The 23,762-nt window shown below is 35.8% G+C and overlaps 2 protein-coding genes across 3 annotated transcripts in view; both read right to left on the reverse strand.

The window, feature by feature from the left end:
* The window catches only part of LOC125776686 (uncharacterized), a 167,837-nt gene that overhangs the window by 39,035 nt on the left and 105,040 nt on the right, over nt 1-23,762 (reverse strand). The window lies entirely within an intron of this gene.
* LOC105222818 (splicing factor 3A subunit 1) lies at nt 5,521-18,782 on the reverse strand. Of its 2 annotated transcripts, none has more exons than XM_011200302.4 (9): nt 18,492-18,782; nt 18,183-18,347; nt 17,950-18,127; nt 17,569-17,894; nt 16,670-17,511; nt 16,340-16,604; nt 16,094-16,287; nt 15,800-15,973; nt 5,521-5,739 (listed from the first exon to the last, which is right to left on the reverse strand). In XM_011200302.4, exons 1-9 carry the CDS (start codon nt 18,607-18,609, stop codon nt 5,638-5,640), a joined length of 2,364 nt encoding a protein of 787 aa, XP_011198604.1. In that variant the 5' UTR covers nt 18,610-18,782; the 3' UTR covers nt 5,521-5,637. The 2 variants fall into 2 exon arrangements, with proteins under 2 accessions (XP_011198604.1, XP_011198621.1); XM_011200319.4 differs by having other exon boundaries at nt 16,094-16,269; nt 18,492-18,768.

Genomic DNA, 23,762 nt, shown 5'->3' on the forward strand with positions numbered 1-23,762 from the left:
TTCGGGAACTGCCGGCATCTACGAGGAATATTTCGATTTGCCCGTTATAAGAGACGTAGATTGGTTGCCAAATACCATTTGCACGCAATGCAACAACAACCTGCATAACTGGTCAAAAAGACTGTGCCTAAAAATGGGGTTCGGTATCCCAATGATTTGGATAGATCCACAAGGGCATCATACTGGTAACTGCTACGCGTGCAAGAACAAATTTGCAAGACTCAACAAAAAAAAACACAGTTTACAAAAGTGTTCAATCTGCACAGCTACCAGTATCTCACTCAGAAAATGTTCTGATACCATGATGTCCAAGTCCAACTGACAGATATATTTCGCCAACATTTTCCACCGAGCCTACAGATCTACTCACAATGTATAACCGAACCGAAGTTGAAAGCCCATGTCGTCACTTCACTTGTCACTAAAACAGCACACAAACATAGTTAGTGTAGCTTTTTTAAAAAATACAAATTTTGTTGAGTTTTTTTTTCTAATGATTAGTTTGCTCAGAACGTTGTTTTTGCTTAAGTTTCTTACTATTACAAGATGTCACTTAATGTATGAGTATCAAAGGGTAAATTAAAATATTGACGAAACGTGAGGAAAAAAACATTAAAAAATGGATTAAATTTCAGTTTTTTCAACATATTGGCTATAAGGACACAAAAAACATTGATTTTGAGGTTTACAGTCATCTAAGAACTTAAAGACGGACTTATTCTGAGAAGCTTTGCCAAAGAAAGTTTACCAAAAAAGTCAACATTAAAAAAGTTAGAGACCGAAGAAAAATGTGCCTTTCTCTTACAATGTGCCACTTTGATGAAAAACTTCAACAAAAATTTTTGTATGAAACCATGATTGTAACTCAAAAAAGTAATGATGCAGCTCGATTCATAGGACCCGAAGGGGGAAACCGTCGAATTTGGTCTTGTCTTTTATTTTTTTGAAAAAAGCTATCACAGTGTAATTTATACAGGCAAAATTCTTTTGTGATTCACTATAAATATATAATTACTACATAAGCCAGTTTTTGAGATACTTACATCTAAAGTTCAGAAATTCAAAGATTTAAAATGCGTGTTTCTCCGATTTATAATGAATTTTACACTTATATTTTTAACTTTTATATCCATCAACATTTTAGTAAATCGATTAAATCGTATTATATCGATCTTGGACATTTGTGTCAACATTAACCCATCGAAATATTTATAGAGATCTGTTTGCATCCAAACTTATTCTCAACTGAAAATGTCACTTTTTGAGCCGAATTCTTGACATTTGCGGGAAATTTTGCTTTTCTTTTTTAATTCCAAGAAAAGTGCGGCTGAGGACCCGTCCACGCTTTACTGAAGCTGACACATACATAGATAATACTATTCCTCTACTACTACCATCTATATGATTTCTATTAGGTATTAAAAAAATGTAGAATTTTTGTAAAGCAACTAGTGTTTATAAAAAAATGGATCATAAAGCATTTCGTAGGCTGCGATTTAGAACAGCATCCCCCGATTTCGGGGTTAAAATAGGTATTTACGGATAGAGGAGGTCCTCCAGATCTAGAATATACATATATACATATAGTTGCCGCTGACTTATGGTTTTTGAGATATTTGCATTTAAAGTTATAATGCATTTTGTACTTATATTTTATACTTTTATATTTACTAACGCTTCACTAATTCGTTTCTAATCATTTATTTTATATTAAAAAGTACAACAATAACTTTAATTTCAATGCAAACTTCAGTTAAAATCCATTTATTCATAAAATAAAAAAACAAGCAAAAAATTAGTGCTACCATATTTTGTAATGGAATAAAAATAAGAAAAAAGAAAGATTATGACGTCATCGGGCAAAAAGGACTTCAACGCCGTCCGAGGTTTATTTTTTTGAATGCAAAAAGGAATTCTATGCGTAAAACTAATGTGTTATATATTTCCTGTCATTGGGGTTATATTTGTTTTCTTTATTTCTTTTGGTTCTTCTGTAAAATATGAACGTAAGGTAGTACTGATTTTTTTTTTATTTTATTAAAGCTTACATAATAAACAAATTATTATATAAACTAAAGTACGCAGCACTAGCATCATAGGCTTTCGGCTGACTGGTAGGATAATAGTTGGGTTCATTAAAAGCTGAACAGGATCATCATTGTTGATAGAAATTATATAAGCTGTCTTCCATATTGTCTTTTAAAAAAGGCAGTCCAAATTCAGGCAATATGTTTTTTATCGGAGATGTTGGTAACAAATAGTCTTTTTTTTACATATTGACAATGTTGCTTAAATGAATACTTAGAGTCTAATATTAAGCCTAGGAACTTAAAACTATCTGTACAGATTAAATTTATATTATTAACGGTAAGTGTGGGTGTATTACAATGATGTTTCTTACAAATATGTAATAACTTAGATTTAGAGGAAGAAATTGACGTGCCCGAAGAACCGGACCAATGGAATAAGAGGGATAAGATTTAAGAAAAGGAAGACGTAACAACGGACAAATCGGAGGAATTAGAAAATAATACTAAATCATCAGCATAGATTTGGTGACTGATATTAGGAAAGTCAGATAAAATTGTACTGATTTTGAAGCGCAAATTCTAAGGCTATATCTTGCGGATATAGTAGATTGCCACGAGGAGAATTGAGGAGAGAAATCGGAAAAAAGGAGGTTAAACCAGACAGTCTCCTTATGTCAGCCCAGATCTTTTTTGGGTTAGAAGAGGAATTGATTTCGATAGTGAACTTTTGAAATCACCTAAAGTGAAAGATTCATTAGGAGGGGAATAGGCACAAATAATGATGAGTTTATTGGGAGAAAGAATTTCTATGGAGAGGGAGGAGATGTTTGAAGGAGTAGGGGGGAGGGTGTTATGTGGTACTTTTCTGTTGATCAGAATGGCTATTCCCTGTTTGCTGGTGGTATTGCTGGGGAGGAATAAAAATAACCTATATATGCCTTGGGGGTATGAGCTACAATATTGTTGGCAAGATGAGTTTCATTTAATAATATTGCTGAGGTGTTGAATGTTTTAATTAAAAGTTCGAGTTAGATGTAATTATTTAAGTATCCGTTGATATTCCACTGAAGGATGGGAATTTATTGTTCCATCAACGAGGGTGACGGAGATGAAAGGGAGGAGGAAGTTGGATAGGTGTTATGAGCAAGAGGAGAGATGGCAAAAGATGCCAGGGGAGATAAGGTGTGTGAGGAGGGCGATGAGATGTGGGAAAGTGGAGAGAAAGATGGGGAGGGGGAAGAATCCAAGGATAGAGGGTATAGAAGAGGGGAGTTCTTTGAAGTTTCTGGAAGTTCTATGTGATGCAATGAATTGCTGGTGGAGGATGAATCGTTGTTAGTTTTTGTTGTTGTTGCGTTATTATTGAGGTTAGAGTTTTTTGATATTGTTATTATCTTTGATATAAAGTATTATCTTTGTTATTAGGTTTTTTTGAATTTGTATTTATATCACTGTTAGTTTGCATTTTTGCCACGTTGGCGAAGGAGAAGGGGGATGGGGTGGAAGGAAGTTGATTTTTATACATGGTAATGACGTCACGCATGGTGCATTTGTGTATAATTTTAATCTTTAATATTTCTTTCGATTGAATAAATTTAGGGCAAGCATTTGAGGACGAGGGGTGTTCACTTGCGCAGTTAGCGCAGTAAACTCTGGTGCAATCAGAAGGAGGAGAGTGGTTAGGAGGAAGGTTGCAAATGACACAGGAAGTTTTTACGCAGTGTTTTGCGGTGTGTTCTAATAGCTGACAAGTTTTGCAGCGCATAGGATTAGGGTAGTACGGACGGACATCTAGGGTTCTCCAGGCTACATCAATTCTCTTAGGAAGTGTATATTTATTGAATGTTAATAATACGGCACCAGTAGGTACACGAACGCCTTTAACTATTTTGTTAAACTTATGGACTGCAGAGACACCTTGTTCCTTGAGACCTTCAATTATTTCATCGTCGCTAAGTTGGCAAATAAAGGGGGCATAAATTATGCCCTTGACTGAGTTAAGGGTGCTGTGAAGAGCAACTTCAACAGCACCTGCACCGGGTAGATTCTTAGTGAAAAGGAATTTATCAGCAATTTTTTGATTTTTCACAAGGAGAATTGGGCTGCCATCGCGCAGTGACGAAATGTTGTTAATATCTTTACTGATAGATTGAATACCTTTATAAATCGCGAAGCAGGAGATGGAAGTAATAGGTTTACTGGCATCCCGCGACTTAATGACGAGGTGTTTGGGGTCATCCTTCTTTGTTATGGGGAGTTCCGGAAATGGGTCCAACGTTGTTTGTTCAGACTTTTTTCTTTTAGTCTTCTGGGCTGAGGATAATAGGGCAAACCTATTATCACCCAGATTGTTGGCCCCAGGGGGCATTGTGAAAATATTACTTCTTATGTATGCAAAAATGTATGAATGTAGCACAAGTTAACAATAAGAAATAAACACAACGAGAAATTAACAGTAAAAAAGTTTTTTGTGCACAACTGTAAAGTAGCGTTATAACACAGACACCGCTAGAATGCAGATGCTCAACAACGGCACTAGCGAGAGAAAAAGAAAAATGCGACCGTACGGTTTGACAACACGGTTTCGACTGTAGCACTGAATATTAGTTAGAATACAACCCTTTTGTTATTGTTTGAACAAAGATAAGTGAACAAAAATTAAATGTTGAATAAAAGTTTGCTTTTTGAGAGAATAAGGGAAAACACTTTTGGACCGTTTTTGTACAATAAATTACAATTACAAAAAAAAAACGGCGGAAGCAAAGTTGTGGAATATTAAATAGTGCTAAAGTAACTTTTATTCAATATTTAATTCTTGTTCAAATATTTTTGTTCACACAATAACAAAAGGGTTGCATTCTAACTAATAATTATTGTTAACTTTACAGAAGAATCAAAATAAATAACACATTAGTTTTCCGCATAAATAAATACTATGTATATATGCAAAATTTGACATTATTAAAGTGATTACTTTGAATTACTTTGTTAAATTTTACTGGGATGTTACTTGTTATGTAAGTTGTTTTTTAAACAAGCGTTTAACATGATTAAAGAATTGCTTAATTTTTGTATGCAAAAGGGTACAGTGCAGCAAATGTGGAACTAAATTTCAGAAATTTGACATTTCGGTTACTTAAAATACCGAAGTTCAAAAAGCCGACACATAAAAATACCGACAAATCAAAACACCGGCATTTCTGATTTCATAGTCGTCATTACGTTATATTTTTTTCAATTACTGAACTAAAATCCAGAAATTTAACATTCGGTTAGTGATGTTTTCAACTTTGGGAACTCTAGGAACCATATTATCCATTTTTTTATTAAGTGTAATACCTTATTTTAAAATTTTGTTTGTCTGTATTTTGAATTGTCGACATCTTGCTTTGTTTTCATTTGTCAGTATTTTGATTGCCGGAATTTTAAATTTCAAGATTTTGATTGTCGACGTTATGTTATCCACCCGTCAGATTCATATACAACATGGTTTTATATTTATAGTGTCACGCTTACTATATTTATTTATTACCGCTTAAAGTAAATAACTTTAGTAGAATTTTTTCAGTGTCCACCAAGTGGCATTTGAAAGTAATCTTTTAAACATTTATTTTTTACGTCCGCCCCGTTCTTTGATTTGTAGATGTATAGTGGCACCACTAAGCAGATTATAAAACGCCATAGTATTACTATCCTTGAAGAACATTCCCTGAAATGAAAAACACAAATGAAAATACACAAATATTTAAGATAATCACAAAAAAACTCGATTGAGCAATATAAAATTAAATCTACGTTATAGGTATGTATATGATGCTTTCGACAGATGCGTTTAAGCGAACAATTATAAAGTGCTATAACTTAACCCACAAATTGAAATGCACAACTTTAATTAATACATAAACCATACTTGTCATACATCATATGTCTCAGGAACGACTCCACAAATTTCAACCATATTTGGTGCATCACATACTCATAACATTCTGATGCTACAGTGTGAAAATGGGCGAAATAGTAATAATCACGGCCACTTCCCCCATAACACGATTTTAAATTCCATCGGATTCTTTCAATTTCAGGACATAAATTAAGAATTCTCTAAGATATCAGAACAAAAATAGTGCCTTAAAGACATGCCGCCTCACTTCCAAAAATAGTAAAAATCAGTTCTTATATTTTCATGCCCTTTGCTATCAAATATGTGAACTAAATGTCTATGACTGCTTGTAATGTAATGTGACCTGATGCAAAAATAGATAAAATCGAGAACATACTTCCCCTAATCCATTAAACCTGACAAAGACATTTTTGAATATATATTTATATAATCGATCTTTCATTAACCGTCGGCAAAGTCGATCACGGTCTTACTTGACAGACTGTATATCAGCATATCTTGATTTCTTTGCATAATGACCAACTATCAAGTTTCGATAATTACGGTAATATCAAGAAAGTTGTTAATATTATTCCTACCAAGTAAAAATTCTTTCTATTTTTAATTATAATTTAATAAATTAATTAACCATTTAAAAATGCACACATTAGTATAAATTCAGATTAATATTATTTTACCTAAAATTTATTTCTTGCGCATAGACAAGCAAAATCAGCAAATGTACTAATATATGTATGTGTTTGTTTGACCAGCAAAGCAAGCTATAATCTTATTTTGTATGGAAGACTTAGCAAACCGAATTATGTTGGCTTGTCATAAGCTATCATAGCTTGTATATTGAACTAGAGGCAGTGCCAATTCATCGCTTTTTTCCATTCACAACACCTAGGTTTTTTCCAAAATTTCACAATAGCAGGAAACCTCATTTTGATAGATGAAAATATAAACAAACCAAAATTACAGATTTTTGGATTAAGACAAATACGAACTCCTGTTTTCAGTTTTTTTTGTTCTGGACCTCAAATAAAATAAATAATTTGTATAGTATATAATTTTTACGTTTACAAATTTGAAATTTCAAAATTGAATATTAGATGATTGTGACAATTGGGAACACAATTCATTTTTAAGCGAATATATGAAAAAAGCTAAGTGCGTTTTATTTATCCATGATTTAGCTAACAGCTTGTGATGGTCAAATAAAACACGCATATTATTTCTTTGATACAATTGTCTGAATGTTTACGAAAGCAAATACGAGCCATATGTGTACATATGTATCTACAAACATTCATAAGGAAATAACAAGTGCCACACATCTTCCCGCATCTCCGTTGTTACGGACAACCAATGACCGAAGCTAACGTTTTGTTAAAGCGACAAAGACGACGACAACGCGTCACAACATTGTGTTGTTGGAAGAAAATCCAAGCTGTGCCATAAGAAACAAGAGAACGATCGCCGGTTGTCCTCACTTCCATTGCCGCTCGAACAGCTTTGCCAGCAAACCATCGTAAATATGTATATATCGGGGATTTTTTTCGTAGACGATTCAATTATTTAGCACTTTACACTTTTAGTCTACTATATTACTAAAGCACAGTAAGTTCTGCTCCTATCGATGTCATTTTTCGAACCGATTCTGCGAGGACTCTGCGCCTAATTATTGCGCACTCCTTCTTTACTCTAAAAAGGACTAACGGTTCCTGACTCTCTCTCTGTTCACAGAATACGATCAGACCTCACTCAGTAACAGTTTCTCTATTCCTGCTACTATAATTATTTGCACATTTACAATCCAAAGTACCGTAATATATGCCGCTTATGCGTCGTCTATTTCCAATAACGCTCTATCACATACAGTTGCCTACAAAATATTAGCACTCCAACAAACGCATGTACATATGTACATACAAAATACAAATACTACCGCTCCGATACGGTCACACGTCCTCGTGTGTTTACTTCGAACCACAATATTCTAAAATTATTGTTTTTTTTTTTGTTATTTATGTACAAACATTTCATTAACTTTTATTTACATACATACATAAAGTTTTAGGCTTCTAGTCAAAAATAAGCAACAGACAAATAAGCAAATTGGTTTCTTGATAACATTTCATAAATTATTTTCATTACATTTTCATCTTAACCATATTTTACAATTCATGCTAATTTAATTATCTTTATCAACTGGTGTATTTCCTTTTACACCCACTTACAGACCCCGCCATAACAAGTCCATCTATTATGGTGCGATCATTACATCCCTTCTTGAGATTCCAAAGGACCTACCGTGCCATTTATATCTTCCGACCCCCGCTATAACAAGTCCATCTGTTATAGTGCGGTCATTATATCCCCTCTTGGGATTTTAAAACACCAACTGTGGCATTTTTTATTTTTATTTTCCACTTGGAAATCAGACGCATCTCCTCTTGAGTCGTCCAAATCAACTTCTTTACTTATGTATTTGTCTATTTGACATTGCTCTCAAAAATTCATGCGCATACTTACATACATACGAGTATGTATACGTTCTTTTGCCTGTTAATGGTTTTTTTAGCAACGTTACGTTGCGTTATATTTTGTTATTTTTGCCTTATGTTTATCAATCTCAAGGTTGTCATAACTGGCATTAACTTCCATTTTGTTCCTTTACTTATTTTCTTAAAGATTCCCTATCAATTAAATTATCTACTTGTTGACCTATTGGCAATAGGCCGAAAAGTCTGGCTGCTCTAACGATTAGCATCCGTTAAATCGAAAAATAAAGCCGAACTTTGAGAGAAGGTTTAAAGGTTCTGTTCCACAGGACACTTTCGGTAGCCTAATTAGGTCTATGCCTAGAAGATGTCCATCTGTATTAGACGATAAAGGGTACACTACAAAGTATTAACAAATTTTTCTATTAGTTCTCTGAAAAAAAAAAGAAAATTATGCAAGATATTTTGATTCCTTTTTTTGTCCTCCGAATTTTTGTAATATTTATGAATTGTTTTTTTTTTTTTTAATATTTTTACTGCTAGCAATAACACGTGACATGAAGTAAATGGCACGATTCCTATTACTTTGGCGGTCGGGTAAAAACCACGAATTTCGGTATAAATGGGGTATGAACGGATAGGGGAGCTTCTCCAGAGGAGGAATATGCAAAAATAATGTTGCTAACTCTTATATTTTTTAAAATATTCTCGATTAAAAATTCAAAAATTTGTATGAATAACACTTAGTATTTCACAATGTTTCACTATATTTTTTCACGATTTTCACTTTGTATATTTAAATATACACTCTAAACATTGAAATAAGTTCATATTGTACTTTTTATTTTGTTATATTTTAGCTAAATTTATTAATTTAAAAATCATTTAGCACACTCGTCGTTGCCACATCTTAAACACCAAATTTCGCATGATTCTTTTTTCTATATTAACTATAATAAAAAATACTTTCCTATATTTTTCAAGGTATAATTGAGTTGTGAACACTTTTTCCTTATACAAATGTTTATGTATAATATGTGATTTATATTTAATATACACAAATAAGTAAAAGATTATGATGATATAAAGTTTCTATCATATCGGGGTGACTGAAGTACTTTCGCGTAGTACACCTTTCTGCGCTGGCGGCCACCGGCCGCTGTTTAAAAAAAAAAACCTGGTCGAGCCAATACCCAGGGTGATTGAAGTACTTTTGCCTAGTACTCCTTTCTGTGTGGGCGGCCATCGGCCACGCTTTAAAAAAATAACCCTGGTCGAGCCAATACCCACGATGACTGAATTACTTTCGCCTAGTACTCGTTTTTTGCGAAGGCGGCCTTCGGCCGCGCTTTCAAAGAATAACCCTGGTCGAGGCAATACTCAGGGTGACTGAGGTATTTTACGTAGTACTCCTTTAAAAATTTAAAGTATTAAATAAGTATTTTATTACGTAATATTATTATTTAATATTACTTAGTTGTTTACTAAATTTAAATAAGATGTTCAAAATTGAACATGTTCGTTGCTGCCAAAGCACGGACAACAATATTATATTTAAATCTTTTATATGTATATTTCAATGTTAAATAAGATAAGAAATAATCTAGCTATTGTAATCATACAGTCCACTACTAATAGATATCTATGTATGTTCAAATATATTGAACATACGTAAATAAACATATAAAAATATATGCATTGATATGCAGCATACAAACATATATGAGGCACGTATGCATTAATAAATGATACGCATGCACTCAAGAAACACATACTAAACATATTTACTTAGGTTTGGGCAATTGATTACAAATGCACATGTGCACTTGAAAACAACCCCATGTGGTGTGCTGTAAATATATACATATATTTAATTAGATAAGTTAGACTTCTAAAATAGTATATAAGGTTTACAAATTTAAAAATAAAATTAGAATGAAAATATTCTCACTCGATGAAGGTCTTCTCATTTCCCCCCACCAGAGGTAGGGAATGATAAATCTTTGTTGAGTTTAAAAAGTTTGATCTTACAAATCAAACAGTTTGAATATAATTTCAAACATAAGAAAATATCTTTATGCATATAAAGATTGTTTATACTCATTTTAATTTGAAATACAATTTACGCTTGCTTTTATTAGAACTAAGATTGCTAAATAAAGAAAGAGGAATTATAGCGAAAAAGAGAAATTTCAGCGAATTGCTCATATTTGTCTATTATCATATGGCAGGCTCCATTTCCTCATAATTGTTAGCACATAAATGATGCTCACTACGAGTGTAAAAAGTAATTTTTAAAATATAAATATTTTACATATAAAACCTGCAAAAAGTGCAAATTGTGAATTTTTTTAAATGTTTACAATTTAATCAAACGAATTTGAAGTAAGAAATGTGCACTTTGTGTGAAATGTGGTTGAAATGTTCGAATTTTGGGAATTATTGAACTTTAAAGTCGAATATCTCGTAACTAAGCGTACCTCTTTCCAAAGGTACCTTCAGATCGCGGCGCCCCAAAGAAATCGAAATTGTGGCAAGTAAATTATTAAAACATATTTTAGTTAAACGGAACGAAAAGTTAGTACTATGGTTAATTCTATTTTATTGTCCGTAACTGTACATATATGTATGTATACCCCTGTATTAATGTAGATCAATGCGCGAGTTAAGGAACGCAAGAGGCCCTAAAACCGCGGACAACGTTGAAACCTTAAAAATCTTGAAATATTGGACAGTTAATTACCCATTAGGAAGAAGCAACGATGGCCCAATTACAAGCATAAGTAAATGCATTGATAGTAATTATAAACAAGCAACAAAAGGTATTTATAGAGATTATCCTCAATCGAAAAGTGAAAATTTCCACAAACACAACCAATTATTCAAAAAAAAAGGCACTGAAAACAAGGCAAGCCAACAAGGAAAATGGTTGTTGAATTCTAGAAAATTGACGCTAATAAAAACTAAATTATAAGAGAGAAGAAAGCATCATAGGAAACATGCAAAAACAATAATTTACTATATGATATAAAAAGGTATTAACTATAAACATAAAAAATTAATCAAACACATACAATAATTAATTATTATAAGCCGACTTCAAACCTAGATGTTTTGAAATGAGGACATTTCATTTTAACAGAGGGGAGAGTTAAGGAACGTATTCCTTATAATATAACATCAAAACAACCTTTGGTTTCAGTAAACAGGGAACATCAAAACAACCTTGAGTTGGAACAATTGAAATGCACTATCACTGCAACAAACAATTCGAAACAAACAAGTATCAAAACAACATTAAGTTTGAATACCACAACCTTATCTTAAAACATAGCAAATATACATATCTAAGCAAACAATATATATGTCGGAGCGGTAGTACTTGTATTTTGTATGTCAGTGTACATGCGTACGTCGGAGTGCTAATATTTTGTAGGTAACTGTATGTGGCAGAGTGTTATTTGAAATAGGCGACGCATTGGCGGCATATATTACGGTACTATAGATTGTAAATACGCAAATAAGCATAGTAGCAGGAAAAATAAACCGTTACTTAGTGAGGTCTGATCGTATTCTGCGAACAGAGAGAAGAGAGGCAGGAACCGTTAGCTACTTTTAGAGCAATGAAGGGATGCGCAATAATAATGTCCTCGCAGAATCAGTTCGATAGTAATAAAGATTACACATTTCGGTGCAGCTCAAAATATATTCTTTTGACTCATTTTTACTTGTGGTAAAAATTAACGCGCTCACATGCAGTATATTGATAAAACCATGATTTGAACTTCTGAATGCGCATGCATGAGCAAATACATACGTATCAGAGAGTTGCAACGAGTATGATTAAATCAAAATAAACACTCGTACTAAAAACACAATCAAATCAATTCAGTTCAGCATAGACAACACAGAGCTGCAACGAGTATGATTAAATCAGAGCAAACACTCGTGCTAAAAACACAATCAAATCAATTCAATTCATCAGCCAACATTGTTCATCAATTCGAGTACCCGCCAGCGTCAACTGATTCGATGCAACATGAACAATCTGTTCTTCGGTAATCACGATAGAGTAAGCGGTATGGCTGGCTTCGGTTCAAATCGTATCATGTCAGTTCATAGCGTTGCGACGATTCTTTGAATCGATGTGAAACTGCGAGTAAATCTGCGAGTACAGCACACAACAATTTTTTCTACTGGATTGATTTGAATGATGTGTGGCAGAAAATGTATCATTTTCAATGCGTAAACAATGGAAATTCCATCGAGTATGTGCATACATATGTATATAAATACATACATACATTTGTTAATTGCCTAAAATGCAGTGGCAATATTTAACGTTTGTTTTTTAAATATTTTTTGAACGTTGGTTTTTTACATATGAATTGTCTCGACAATTTACATAAAAAGTAGTCCATGTCCACCCCATTGTTCTACGCTCGACCCCACCAATTTTTAATTTTCAGTTATAAATTACAAAATTAACGGGGATCTTTCAAATAAAAAAAAGGCATCTGTTCCATAACGAAATAAGGTTTCGTTTTTATGTATAACATAAGCCATATTTTGCTCAAATTCTATTAAAACTTTGCTGAGATATACATAATTGTTTAAATATATGTACATATATGAAAAAAAAAAAAAAAAAAAAAATTAATAAATCCCCTTAAAGTAATATATAGCGCCTAGCAGGCTCCTGGAATCATTCAGGTTGCTGGACCTTGGTGGCCATATGTGATATATGTAGAATAGACCCTAGGTCACAGTACAATACCTCAGTATCAAATATCTATCTATCTGTCAAAAGTAATATATACGTATTAAACAGCAAATTCAAAAACTTGCAATTCTAGTCCAAATACTTAGAAGGGGGATGAAGGCTGGGGGATTGATCAGAGAGCGAGTATTGCTGCCTAGCTCCTTGAGACCGCACTGCTTTGTTGACGGCTCGAGAGAAGTGGCGAAGCATTGCGTGAGCTGGGAGCAATTTACAAAGCCGTGAGGCTAGTTTCTCAGTTGTGCGTTGGCAGCATGGTACCACATAACGTGCGGTCCATTCCTTTAGCCCTACGGCCTCAGCAGCTCTTTAGATGGCTCCATCCATTGAATTTGAATATAGCCTGTAAATTACACTGCACTTTTGAGTATTGTAGTTACAAGAACAGAACTATGCTTGAAACATTTATGTTAATACTATCTACAACTTTGCTTCCGCCGTTTCCCAATAGATGTCTCTAGGGTCAAGCACTGGTCGATTAAATCGTTTTATATCGATCTTGCACATTTGTGTCAACATTAACCCAACAAAATATTTGTAGAGATCTGTTTGCAACCCAAACTTATTCTCAACTGAAAATGTCACTTTTTGAGCCGAATTCTCGACATTTGCGGGAAATTTTGCTTTTCTTTTTTAATTCCAAGAAAAGTTCAGCTGAGGACCCGTCCACGTTTTACTGAGACTGACACGTACATAGATAATACTATTCCTATAGAATTTTTGTAAAGCAACTTGTGTAAGTTTACAAAAAGAAAATGGATCATAAAGCATTTCGTGTGTTAATTAAGCATTGCTTTTTGAGGGAATAAGGGAAACAAAACAACAAAAACAAAGAAAAAAAAACAAAACGGCAGGGGCCGATGGATTGCCGGCCGAGCTATTCAAACACGGCGGCGAAGAGCTGATACGGTGCATGCATCAGCTTCTTTGCAAAATATGGTCGGACGAAAGTATGCCCAACGATTGGAATTTAAGTGAGCTATGCCGAATCCATAAAAAAGGAGACCCCACAATCTGCGCCAACTACCGTGGGATTAGCCTCCTCAACATCGCATATAAGGTTCTGTCGAGCGTATTGTGTGAAAGATTAAAGTCCACCGTCAACAAACTGATTGGACCTTATCAGTGCGGCTTTAGACCTGGTAAATCAACAACCGACCAGATATTCACAATGCGCCAAATCTTGGAAAAGACCCGTGAAAGGAGAATCGACACACACCACCTCTTCGTCGATTTCAAAGCGGCTTTCGACAGCACGAAAAGGAGCTGCCTTTATGCCGCGATGTCTGAATTTGGTATCCCCGCAAAACTAATACGGCTGTGTAAACTGACGTTGAGCAGCACAAAAAGCTCCGTCAGGATCGGGAAGGACCTCTCCGAGCCGTTCGATACCAAACGAGGTTTCAGGCAAGGCGATTTCTTCAATCTGCTGCTGGAGAAAATTATTCGAGCTGCAGAACTTAATCGAGCAGGTACAATCTTTTATAAGAGTGTACAGCTGCTGGCGTATGCTGATGATATTGATATCATCGGTCTCAACACCCGCGCCGTTAGTTCTGCTTTCTCCAGACTGAACAAGGAAGCAACGCAAATTGGTCTAGCAGTGAACGAGGGCAAGAGGAAATATCTCCTGTCATCAAACAAACAGTCGTCGCACTCGCGACTTGGCTCTCACGTCACTGTTGACAGTCATAACTTTGAAGTTGTAGATAATTTCGTCTACTTAGGAACCAGCATTAACACCACCAACAATGGCAGCCTGGAAATCCAACGCAGGATTACTCTTGCCAACAAGTGCTACTTCGGACTGAGTAGGCAATTGAAAAGTAAAGTTCTCTCTCGACGAACAAAAGCCAAACTCTATAAGTCGCTCATAATTCCCGTCCTGCTATATGGTGCAGAGGCTTGGACGATGACAACCGATGAGTCGACGTTGCGAGTTTTCGATAGAAAAGTTCTGCGAAAGATTTATGGTCCTTTGCGCGTTGGCCACGGCGAATATCGCATTCGATGGAACGATGAGCTGTACGAGATATACGACGACATTGACATAGTTCAGCGAATTAAAAGACAGCGGCTACGCTGGCTAGGTCATGTTGTCCGGATGGATGAAAACACTTCAGCTCTGAAAGTATTCGACGCAGTACCCGCCGCGGGAAGCAGAGGAAGAGGAAGACCTCCACTCCGTTGGAAGGACCAAGTGGAGAAGGACCTGGCTTCGCTTGGAATATCCAATTGGCGCCACGTAGCGAAGAGAAGAAACGATTGGCGCGCTGTTGTTGACTCGGCTATATTCGCGTAAGCGGTGTCTACGCCAGTAAAGAAGAAGGGAAACACTTTTGGACCGTTTTTATACAATAGAGCCTTAAATTAAAAAAAAAAAAACCGGCGGAAGCAAAGTTGTAAACCTAATATACCAAAAAAAAAGATGTTTCTCCAACAAGAATTTTGTATGAACGATTACATAAATTAAAGAAGTGTTCCTGGTACCGAATAAGCTGATAAAAAAAGTTAATAAGCTGAAAAAGAATATGTGGCTCTCTCACTGTAATATCCGAGTCATATAATATCTGTATTCTTTTTTTAAATAGGCAGTACTAACCTCATATGAAATTTTCTGTTTAGCAGGTGGCATTCCAGTTTCATCTTGAATCTTCGCTTTTAAATTAGAAACAGTATCTGCGAGCGATAATGAAAATGCAATTGTTTGCCCGTTTAATTTCCATTCCGACTTGTCAACTACATTAGGAATTTGTATTTGAATAGTAATGGGGCTCTGCAAAAGAAATTATTGTAATTAATAATTAAGATATGTAGAGTTAATCATTATTTTATATTATCGATTTGGTGACAAAAAATATATACATTCGTTTATATACTGTTTTTAGAGAAATACCTTGTGTTTCGATATGAACTCTTCTTCTGGAATCAGATTGTCTTCTGATCGAATTTTTTTATTCGGTGGCTCTTCATCTACTGACATTAGTGGAAGGGGCATCATTGTTTGATCTATTATATTTGGTACGGATGGCATTTGCGGTGGTCCACCGGATTGTATAGGCATATAACCACCTACGGGATATGGTGGAGCTGAGAGATTTTCATTATCAAAGCAATTTTATGAATTTGACATATTTCATACCCAACATTGGGGGCGGTGGTCTCATTGGCATCATCATTACTGGTGCAGAAGGTGGCATATTATGCGGAGATGGCTGAGGGTGTGTTTGCTGTTGTGACGATTGCTGTGATTGATGATGATGGTGAGAAACAACATGATGTCCAAGTTGAGAATGACCTTTAATAGATGCTTGATGTGATAGTGGTGGAGCCGATAAAGAAGGTTTGTTGCTAACTGGTTTAGGCCCAATCTTTTCTTTTTCTTCATCTGGAAGAAGGCCTTTTACCTATATTTGAATTTTCAGTTATTTAATTAATTATTAAATATATACTTATATATATATATATATACTTTATGAATTTGATGAATCTGGTCTTCTAAAGTAATATTAGCTCGAGCCGCTCGTGTTGCTGCCTCCACGCTTGATGTATGCCCATCCCAAGTGACGCGATCATCTTTCTTTGTTTCCTCTTCACCCAATTTCTTTCCAATAACTGTCTCTTCATCGCCAACACCAAAAATATCTGTACGACGTTCTGCCAATTGTTTTAGACTAGCCTCAATAGCAGTACCAGCAGCATATACTGTATCTTGATTAATTTTTTCAACAGTATGTTTATCACGCTGTTCAACCCAACGGGGATCCAATAAACCAATACGCATATGTTCTGCCACCTTTGATGCTGGTATTTTTTCCCCGGTTATTGGAGAAATCAAATACTCATCTGTAGGTGCTGGCTTCGGTTGTTTTTGCTGAATAGCTTTCGGATCGTATTTCTTAACCACAACCTTATCATGTGTTGGTGGTAGAAGAGGTGTTACTGGTGGCTGCATCTTTGAATTAGATGGAGACTCTTCATCACTAGAGGCTTCGTCCATGTCTTGAACTTGTGTATTATCTTTCTTCACGTTAGTTCCTTGTTGATTATATGTAGTGCCTTTCATTTGTATGCCAGTACGATTTTCCATTTGTGATAATTTAAGTCGGACTGTTTCCTCTTGATTATCTTCTTCTTCCGATTCAATTTGCATTTCTATGTCCCCATCTTCTTCCAGCAATCTTTCTTCCATTAGTACACGAGCACCTACTTCTTCTGGTGTTGTAGGCGGTGGAAAATTGCCTGTTTCAAAAGGTTGATAGTCCACTGTTTCAACCACTACGAAATCATGCCAATCTATTTGAGCGTAAGCCACTGAAAGAATATTCATTATTATAATAATGTATAATAAAAATGTATCGTATATCGCACCCCTCTCTTTCTCAACTTTCTCCTCTTCACGTCGACGTTGAGCTTCTTGATGCTTTTGCCAATTTGCCCTGTATTTTACTTGCTCTAAAACTAAATTCATACTGTTACGTCCTTCCGAACTTTCTATACGTAATTTGTTTAAAAGATCTTTGGGAGGAATTAATATTTTTGTGTACTGCTCTAATAATTTTGTGAAATATTGAAACAATGAGTGCTGGGGTCGTAAAAAGTCAAACTGGAAATTACGTTGCTCACGGTTCATGAGATTTGTCAGAAATTGACGACCATTTCGGGCTACAAATTGTGCCGTTAACTTTACAATGTCTCTGAAAAGCAAATTAAGAAAAAATAAAAATTTATATAAGTTTGTTATATACTTACAAATCTAAAGCAGATATAGACGGAGGGTCTGCTATAAACTCAAAATCTTGAGGAGGATCTTTTGGCACAAATTGTTGCTCAGCTACTTGTTTTAGAAGTTCTTGTTGCTTTTGCTGTGCAGCACTTGTAACAGATAACTGCTTTACACCAGTAATAACACTTGGACCGCCCGACGCATCTGTTTTTAATGAAGTTTCAACCATTGTTGTATATTAAGTACTTTTGATATTTACCCTTTCCCTCCCTAAATTCATTTACTTTGTGCCGATAATACGCATTGTATGGATCCCCTGAACTCAAAAAATTGAATTTTGCATTGCCCAATTCATTTTGTCTGATACGCGCTTCAAATTCAGGCCCATTTCGAGCTACAAAACTAGCAGTTTTATCAACAATATCTATTAAAAATAATTTCCATAGTTAAGGAAAATTAATATGTATAATGAAGAATTAGATTTCAATATTGAAATTTATATACAAGACATATTAAAAAAAAAAAAAAACAAATATATTTCGTTATACAACATATGTTAAAAGGATACTCCTCACTTCTGGCGGAGGATATATTATTCCAATTATCGGCCCAGACAACGTTTTTGATTGATCGTCACCATTAATAGAAGAATTACTTCCATTATTGTCTACTTCCAAAGATGGCATCTTATTTCAGGATGGTAACTAAATTGAAACCTCTTGAATATTTTCAGGTCAATAACTTCAGTAAGATATAACGAAATCAATTTAAAAAATTAAAAATTACAACTTCAGTTTGTAGTACAAATACCGGATTAATATTCTTACATACGGCTAACGCATTTTTTAATAACCGAATGTATTTAGAGATGTGCGATATTAATAGTTTTTGATACCACATACTGTGTAAAGGGCCGTCTCGACAGGATAAAATCTATGTCTTACTAACTGTTTTTCCGTGCCTATTGCCAGTGGAGACTCCATATTGCTTATTTCTTACAATATATGGCAAACTAATTAGTTTACCATATATTGTAAACAATAAGCTGTCACTTCAGCAGTTTGACAGCGCAGTTTTCATTTCTATGAAAATTTCGAAGAGGCAACATATCCCATTTACACATATGCCGGCGGCATTTTCATTTCGGTAATATGAAATTTAGAAGGGCGAGTATTAAGGTTGTGTTGTGTTATATTATAAAATAAAATATAAATATAAAATAAAGTATATTTTCAAAAAAATTAATATTAAGTTTGATATTGTTAATTATAAAAATAAAACAAAGTACATTTTCAAAATAACATTTTTCAAAAAAGTTAATATTTAGTTTAATATTGTTAATTTACAGAACAATTATGCAAATTGGGTTGGGAATGAGCGACGTCTTAAATTTAATAAACTCATACAAGCATAAATCAAAATATCATTTCTCATTTTAAATTTATTATTTTGATTGAAATATAAAATTTATTCCACAATTATTATATAGTCCAAAAATATGAATTCTTATTTTCCAAAAAATACATTTGTAAAAAAGGATCTTTATCCCTTGCTTATTATCTTATTTTTCCCAGAAATACATTTGTAAAAAAGGATCTTTTTCCTTTGTTATTACTTTATTTTTCCCAGAAATACATTTGTAAACAAAAGGATCGTAATCCTTTTTTATTTTCCTCATAAAAGATTTAAAGAGTTCAAGAGCTCAAAACATGCGCTACATCAGCTACCTACCCGTAGTTAAGTTTTTCAAAAGCTCAAAGCATGCGCTACATCAGCTCGAACCTACCTACCCTGCGCCTTTGCGCAAATGATTATGTTATGATAACAAATGCCCACATACAGATTTGGCAATGGCAATAGCAATAGATTTGACAGTTAGTAAGACATAGATTTTATCCTGTCGAGATGCCCCGTTATTGCTTACAATATATGGCAAACTAATTAGTATACCATATATTGTAAGCAATAAGCAATATGGAGTCTCCACATGCAATAGGCACGGCAATACAGTTAGTAAGACATAGATTTCATCCTGTCGAGATGCCCCGTAATGGATTTCACCACAAAAAATTAGGGGATTTCAGCAATATTCTGTAGAACAATATTTGTAATTTTTGCGGGTGACATATATACATGTAAACGCATATAAGTATGTATGTTGTGTATGCATTGTTTGCGTGGGAATGTTATACCCACATATTTACATGTGTACGCATATAAGTATGTATGATGATGTTTTATACGATTGTTGTGTTTTTTTTTTTTTTCCCCCACGGAACCACCTGATTAAGTATTACTTCGTGGGAGTGATAAGACATTTAAGTCTCTTCTATGGCACGGACTGACGGACGCCTACTCTGGTCTATATGTCTCAGTTTCGTCATGATTGAGGCCGCCGCTTCGCTGACAGCTCTCCAGTTCTCAGTGGACTGACACATGAGTGTCGTCAAATTTTCCACCGTAAAACTACCACCGAGTGTAGTTTTAAGTTTTTCCCTTGCATTATAAAGCGCGGACAATAAAAGAAAACATGCTCAGAGTCTTCACAGCACTCTGAACACGACGGACAATTCGGACTAATGTCGTGCTTGAATCTGTATAGATAGCTTCTAAAGCATCCATGTCCACTTAATATTTGGGTTAGGTGGAAATCCAGGTCCCCATGTCGTCTGTCGATCCAAGAATGGACATCCGGTATGAGTCTGTAGGTCCACCGTCCTTTGAGTGAGGTTTGCCACCGCTGCTGCCATATAGTTAAGCTTTTCACTCTCTCTCTTCTTTTGGCTTCTGTAGTTGGCTCTGATAATTTATACACTCGCTCGTATTCGTCACCCTGGATGTTAATGGGCATCATACTGGCTATTACTTCAGCAGCATCGCTTGAAATTGTTCGGAAAGCACTGATAACTCTTAGTGCCGATAGCCTGTGCACTGTGTTTATTTGTCTGGCATATGCTTTAATGCCTAGCGCCTGGATCCATATTGGAGCCGCATATGTATTATATCCGATCTCATTACCTTTGCGAGTAAAAAACGCCGGCTGGAACGCACGCAGCCTTTATTTGCCATCATTCTTGATAAGGCATTCAGGATTTTGTTCGCTTTACCTGCAGTATATTCTAGGTGGTCCTTAAATTTGAGCCTTTAGTCTACTATTACTCCCAAATATTTTAGGTGTGGCTGTGAATGAATCTGGCACTCCCCTATGGTGAGAGATATACTTTCCTCCACTTTTCTTGTGCTTATGAGCAAGACTTCAGTCTTTTGCTCCGCCAGTTCTAAACTCATTGAGGAGAACCATTGGCGCAGACCGTTTATGCACTCGTTGCATTTACTCCGGAGGTCATCGAGGTGTTTAGCAACTGCTACCACAATAAGGTCGTCTGCGTATGCAACTAATTTAATATCTTTCGGTTGGTGTCTCCTTAGCACCCCATCGTACATTATGTTCCATAAAAGGGGGCCTAGTACCGAGCCTTGCGGTACTCCACTCGAGATAGAGTAGCTCTTGGTGCCTTCATCTGTATCGAATAACAGTCGCCTGTTTTCGAAATAACTTATGACAATTTTCATCAGATATTGAGGAGTGCTTATGTCATAAAGAGCTTTGATTATGTTTGCCCACTTTGTTGAGTTAAAGGCATTCTTCACATCCAGGGTGACCAGCGCACAATATTTTTTTGTTCCGCCTTTTCATCGCTTGCCACTTACTGCGCATTTCGCGGTGTCAACGACATCGTATAGTGCGTCAATGGTGGACCTCTTTTTCATAAAGCGGATCTGCAGGCACGATTACGTGAAGCAATGGAAGCGGATGGAATTAATGTGGACGAGTTCGAATTTGATGGGCCAGAAACTTCTACAAAGGTAGAAGAAAAAGTAGAAGAACAACGAACATCATCAATGAACATGCTGTTAGTGGTTATACAGAAAATAGCTGAAAATACAGAAAATGCAGTGCAAACAGGAAATCGTCTGGCACAGCAAATAGCTGAAAATGCAGAAAAAGCAGTGCAAACAGAAAATCGTCTGGCACAGCAAATAGCCGAAAATATATCACAAATAACAGAAAATGCAGTGCAAACAGAAAATCGTCTGGCACAGCAAATAGCCGAGAATGTAGTGCAAACAGAAAATCGTCTGGCACAGCAAATAACGCAAATAGCTGAAAATACATCACAGTTAGAGTCACGCCTTACACAACAAATGACTGAAAATAATACGCAGTTAGAAAAGCGTTTGGTACGAAAGATTACAGAATTACGACTTCGAAACGGAACATCGAAAGGGGATTCACCACAAAAATGCGGATGCATTATCACGTCGCCCTTGTCCTCTGGAATGTAAACATTGCTCCAAATCAGAAGGAAAAGAAGGTATAGTCGACGTGCGATTACTGAATATAGAACCTGAAGATGATTGGACTCCTCACCGCATCAGAATCAATCAGCTGGGGGACCCTGATCTTGCAAAGCTGATAATAGCCAAAGAAAATGGGGTACGACCACCAAAGGAACAAATAAGTAGCGAGAGTCCAACTGCAAAAGCATATTGGGCCCAATGGAACAGCATGAACCTCGTTAATGGATACCTTCATCGTACTTGGGAAAGTGAAGATGGCAAACAGTCTCGTCTGCTGATCATAGTACCGAAGTCCATGATCCCGAAAGTGTTGAAAGAATATCACAATGGACCTAGTGGAGGGCACCTTGGAATTACAAAAACTATAGAGAAGATTAAACAACGGTTCTACTGGATCGGTTGTCGAGATTCCATAGCAGAATGGATAAGTAATTGCGTAGAGTGCATGGCAGCTAAAGGTCCTAAAGCCAAAAGTCGCGGTAGGCTACAACAGTACAACGTGGGATCACCATTTGAACGAGTCGCAATGGATGTTGCAGGTCCGTTCCCAACCAGTACGGCCGGAAACAAATATCTACTGGTTGTCATGGACTATTTCAGTAAATGGCCAGAAGTATATGCCTTACCAAACCAGGAAGCGAAGACAGTAGCCGAAGCGTTTGTAGAAAATTGGATAACAAGGTTCGGAGTGCCCGTCGAACTACACTCAGATCAAGGCAGAAATTTCGAATCTTCCATTTTCCAAGAAGTCTGTACATTATTGGGCATCCACAAGACACGGACAACAGCGTTACACCCACAATCAGGTGGGATGGTAGAGAGATTCAACCGAACGCTCGAAGAACATCTGCGGAAAATCGTTGATAAAGACCAACGGAATTGGGACAAGTGCATCCAGATGTTCCTGCTGGCGTATCGTTCAGCGAAGCACGAGACAACTGGTTACACGCCGGCAAAGATTATTTTCGGATCTGATCTGCGACTCCCTGCTGATCTTAAGTTTGGAACGAATCCTACAGCTGTAAGAAATGATGGAGATTATTGTTCTGCCTTAAAGGAAGAAATGAATGAATTGCATCTAATGGTAAGACAGCATACGCATCTGATGAGCAATAAGATGAAGGACCGGTTCGATCAAGCGGCAAATTCAAAAGGTTTTGAAGAAGGTGATCTGGTCCTGTTGTACAATCCACTTCGAAAGAAAGGCTTGTCCCCGAAACTGCAGACAGCCTGGGAAGGACCCTATATGGTGATGAAACGACTTAATGACGTGGTATACCGCATACAAAGAAATGGGAAAGCACGATGTAAAATGAAAGTAGTACATTTGGAGAGGCTCGCCCCATTTGGTTGAAGAGGATTTGTGCCTAATCGGGACGATTAGGCTTTAGTGGAGGGCAGTGTTACAAAAAGTAGTATTAAGTTGTATTTGTATTGCTATATGCATCCCTTATTATGAACAATAGCTGTAGGTATA

The sequence above is a fragment of the Bactrocera dorsalis genome, chromosome 2 (genome assembly GCF_023373825.1).
Source record: "Bactrocera dorsalis isolate Fly_Bdor chromosome 2, ASM2337382v1, whole genome shotgun sequence".
In the NCBI taxonomy this organism is placed as follows: Eukaryota; Metazoa; Arthropoda; class Insecta; order Diptera; family Tephritidae; genus Bactrocera; species Bactrocera dorsalis.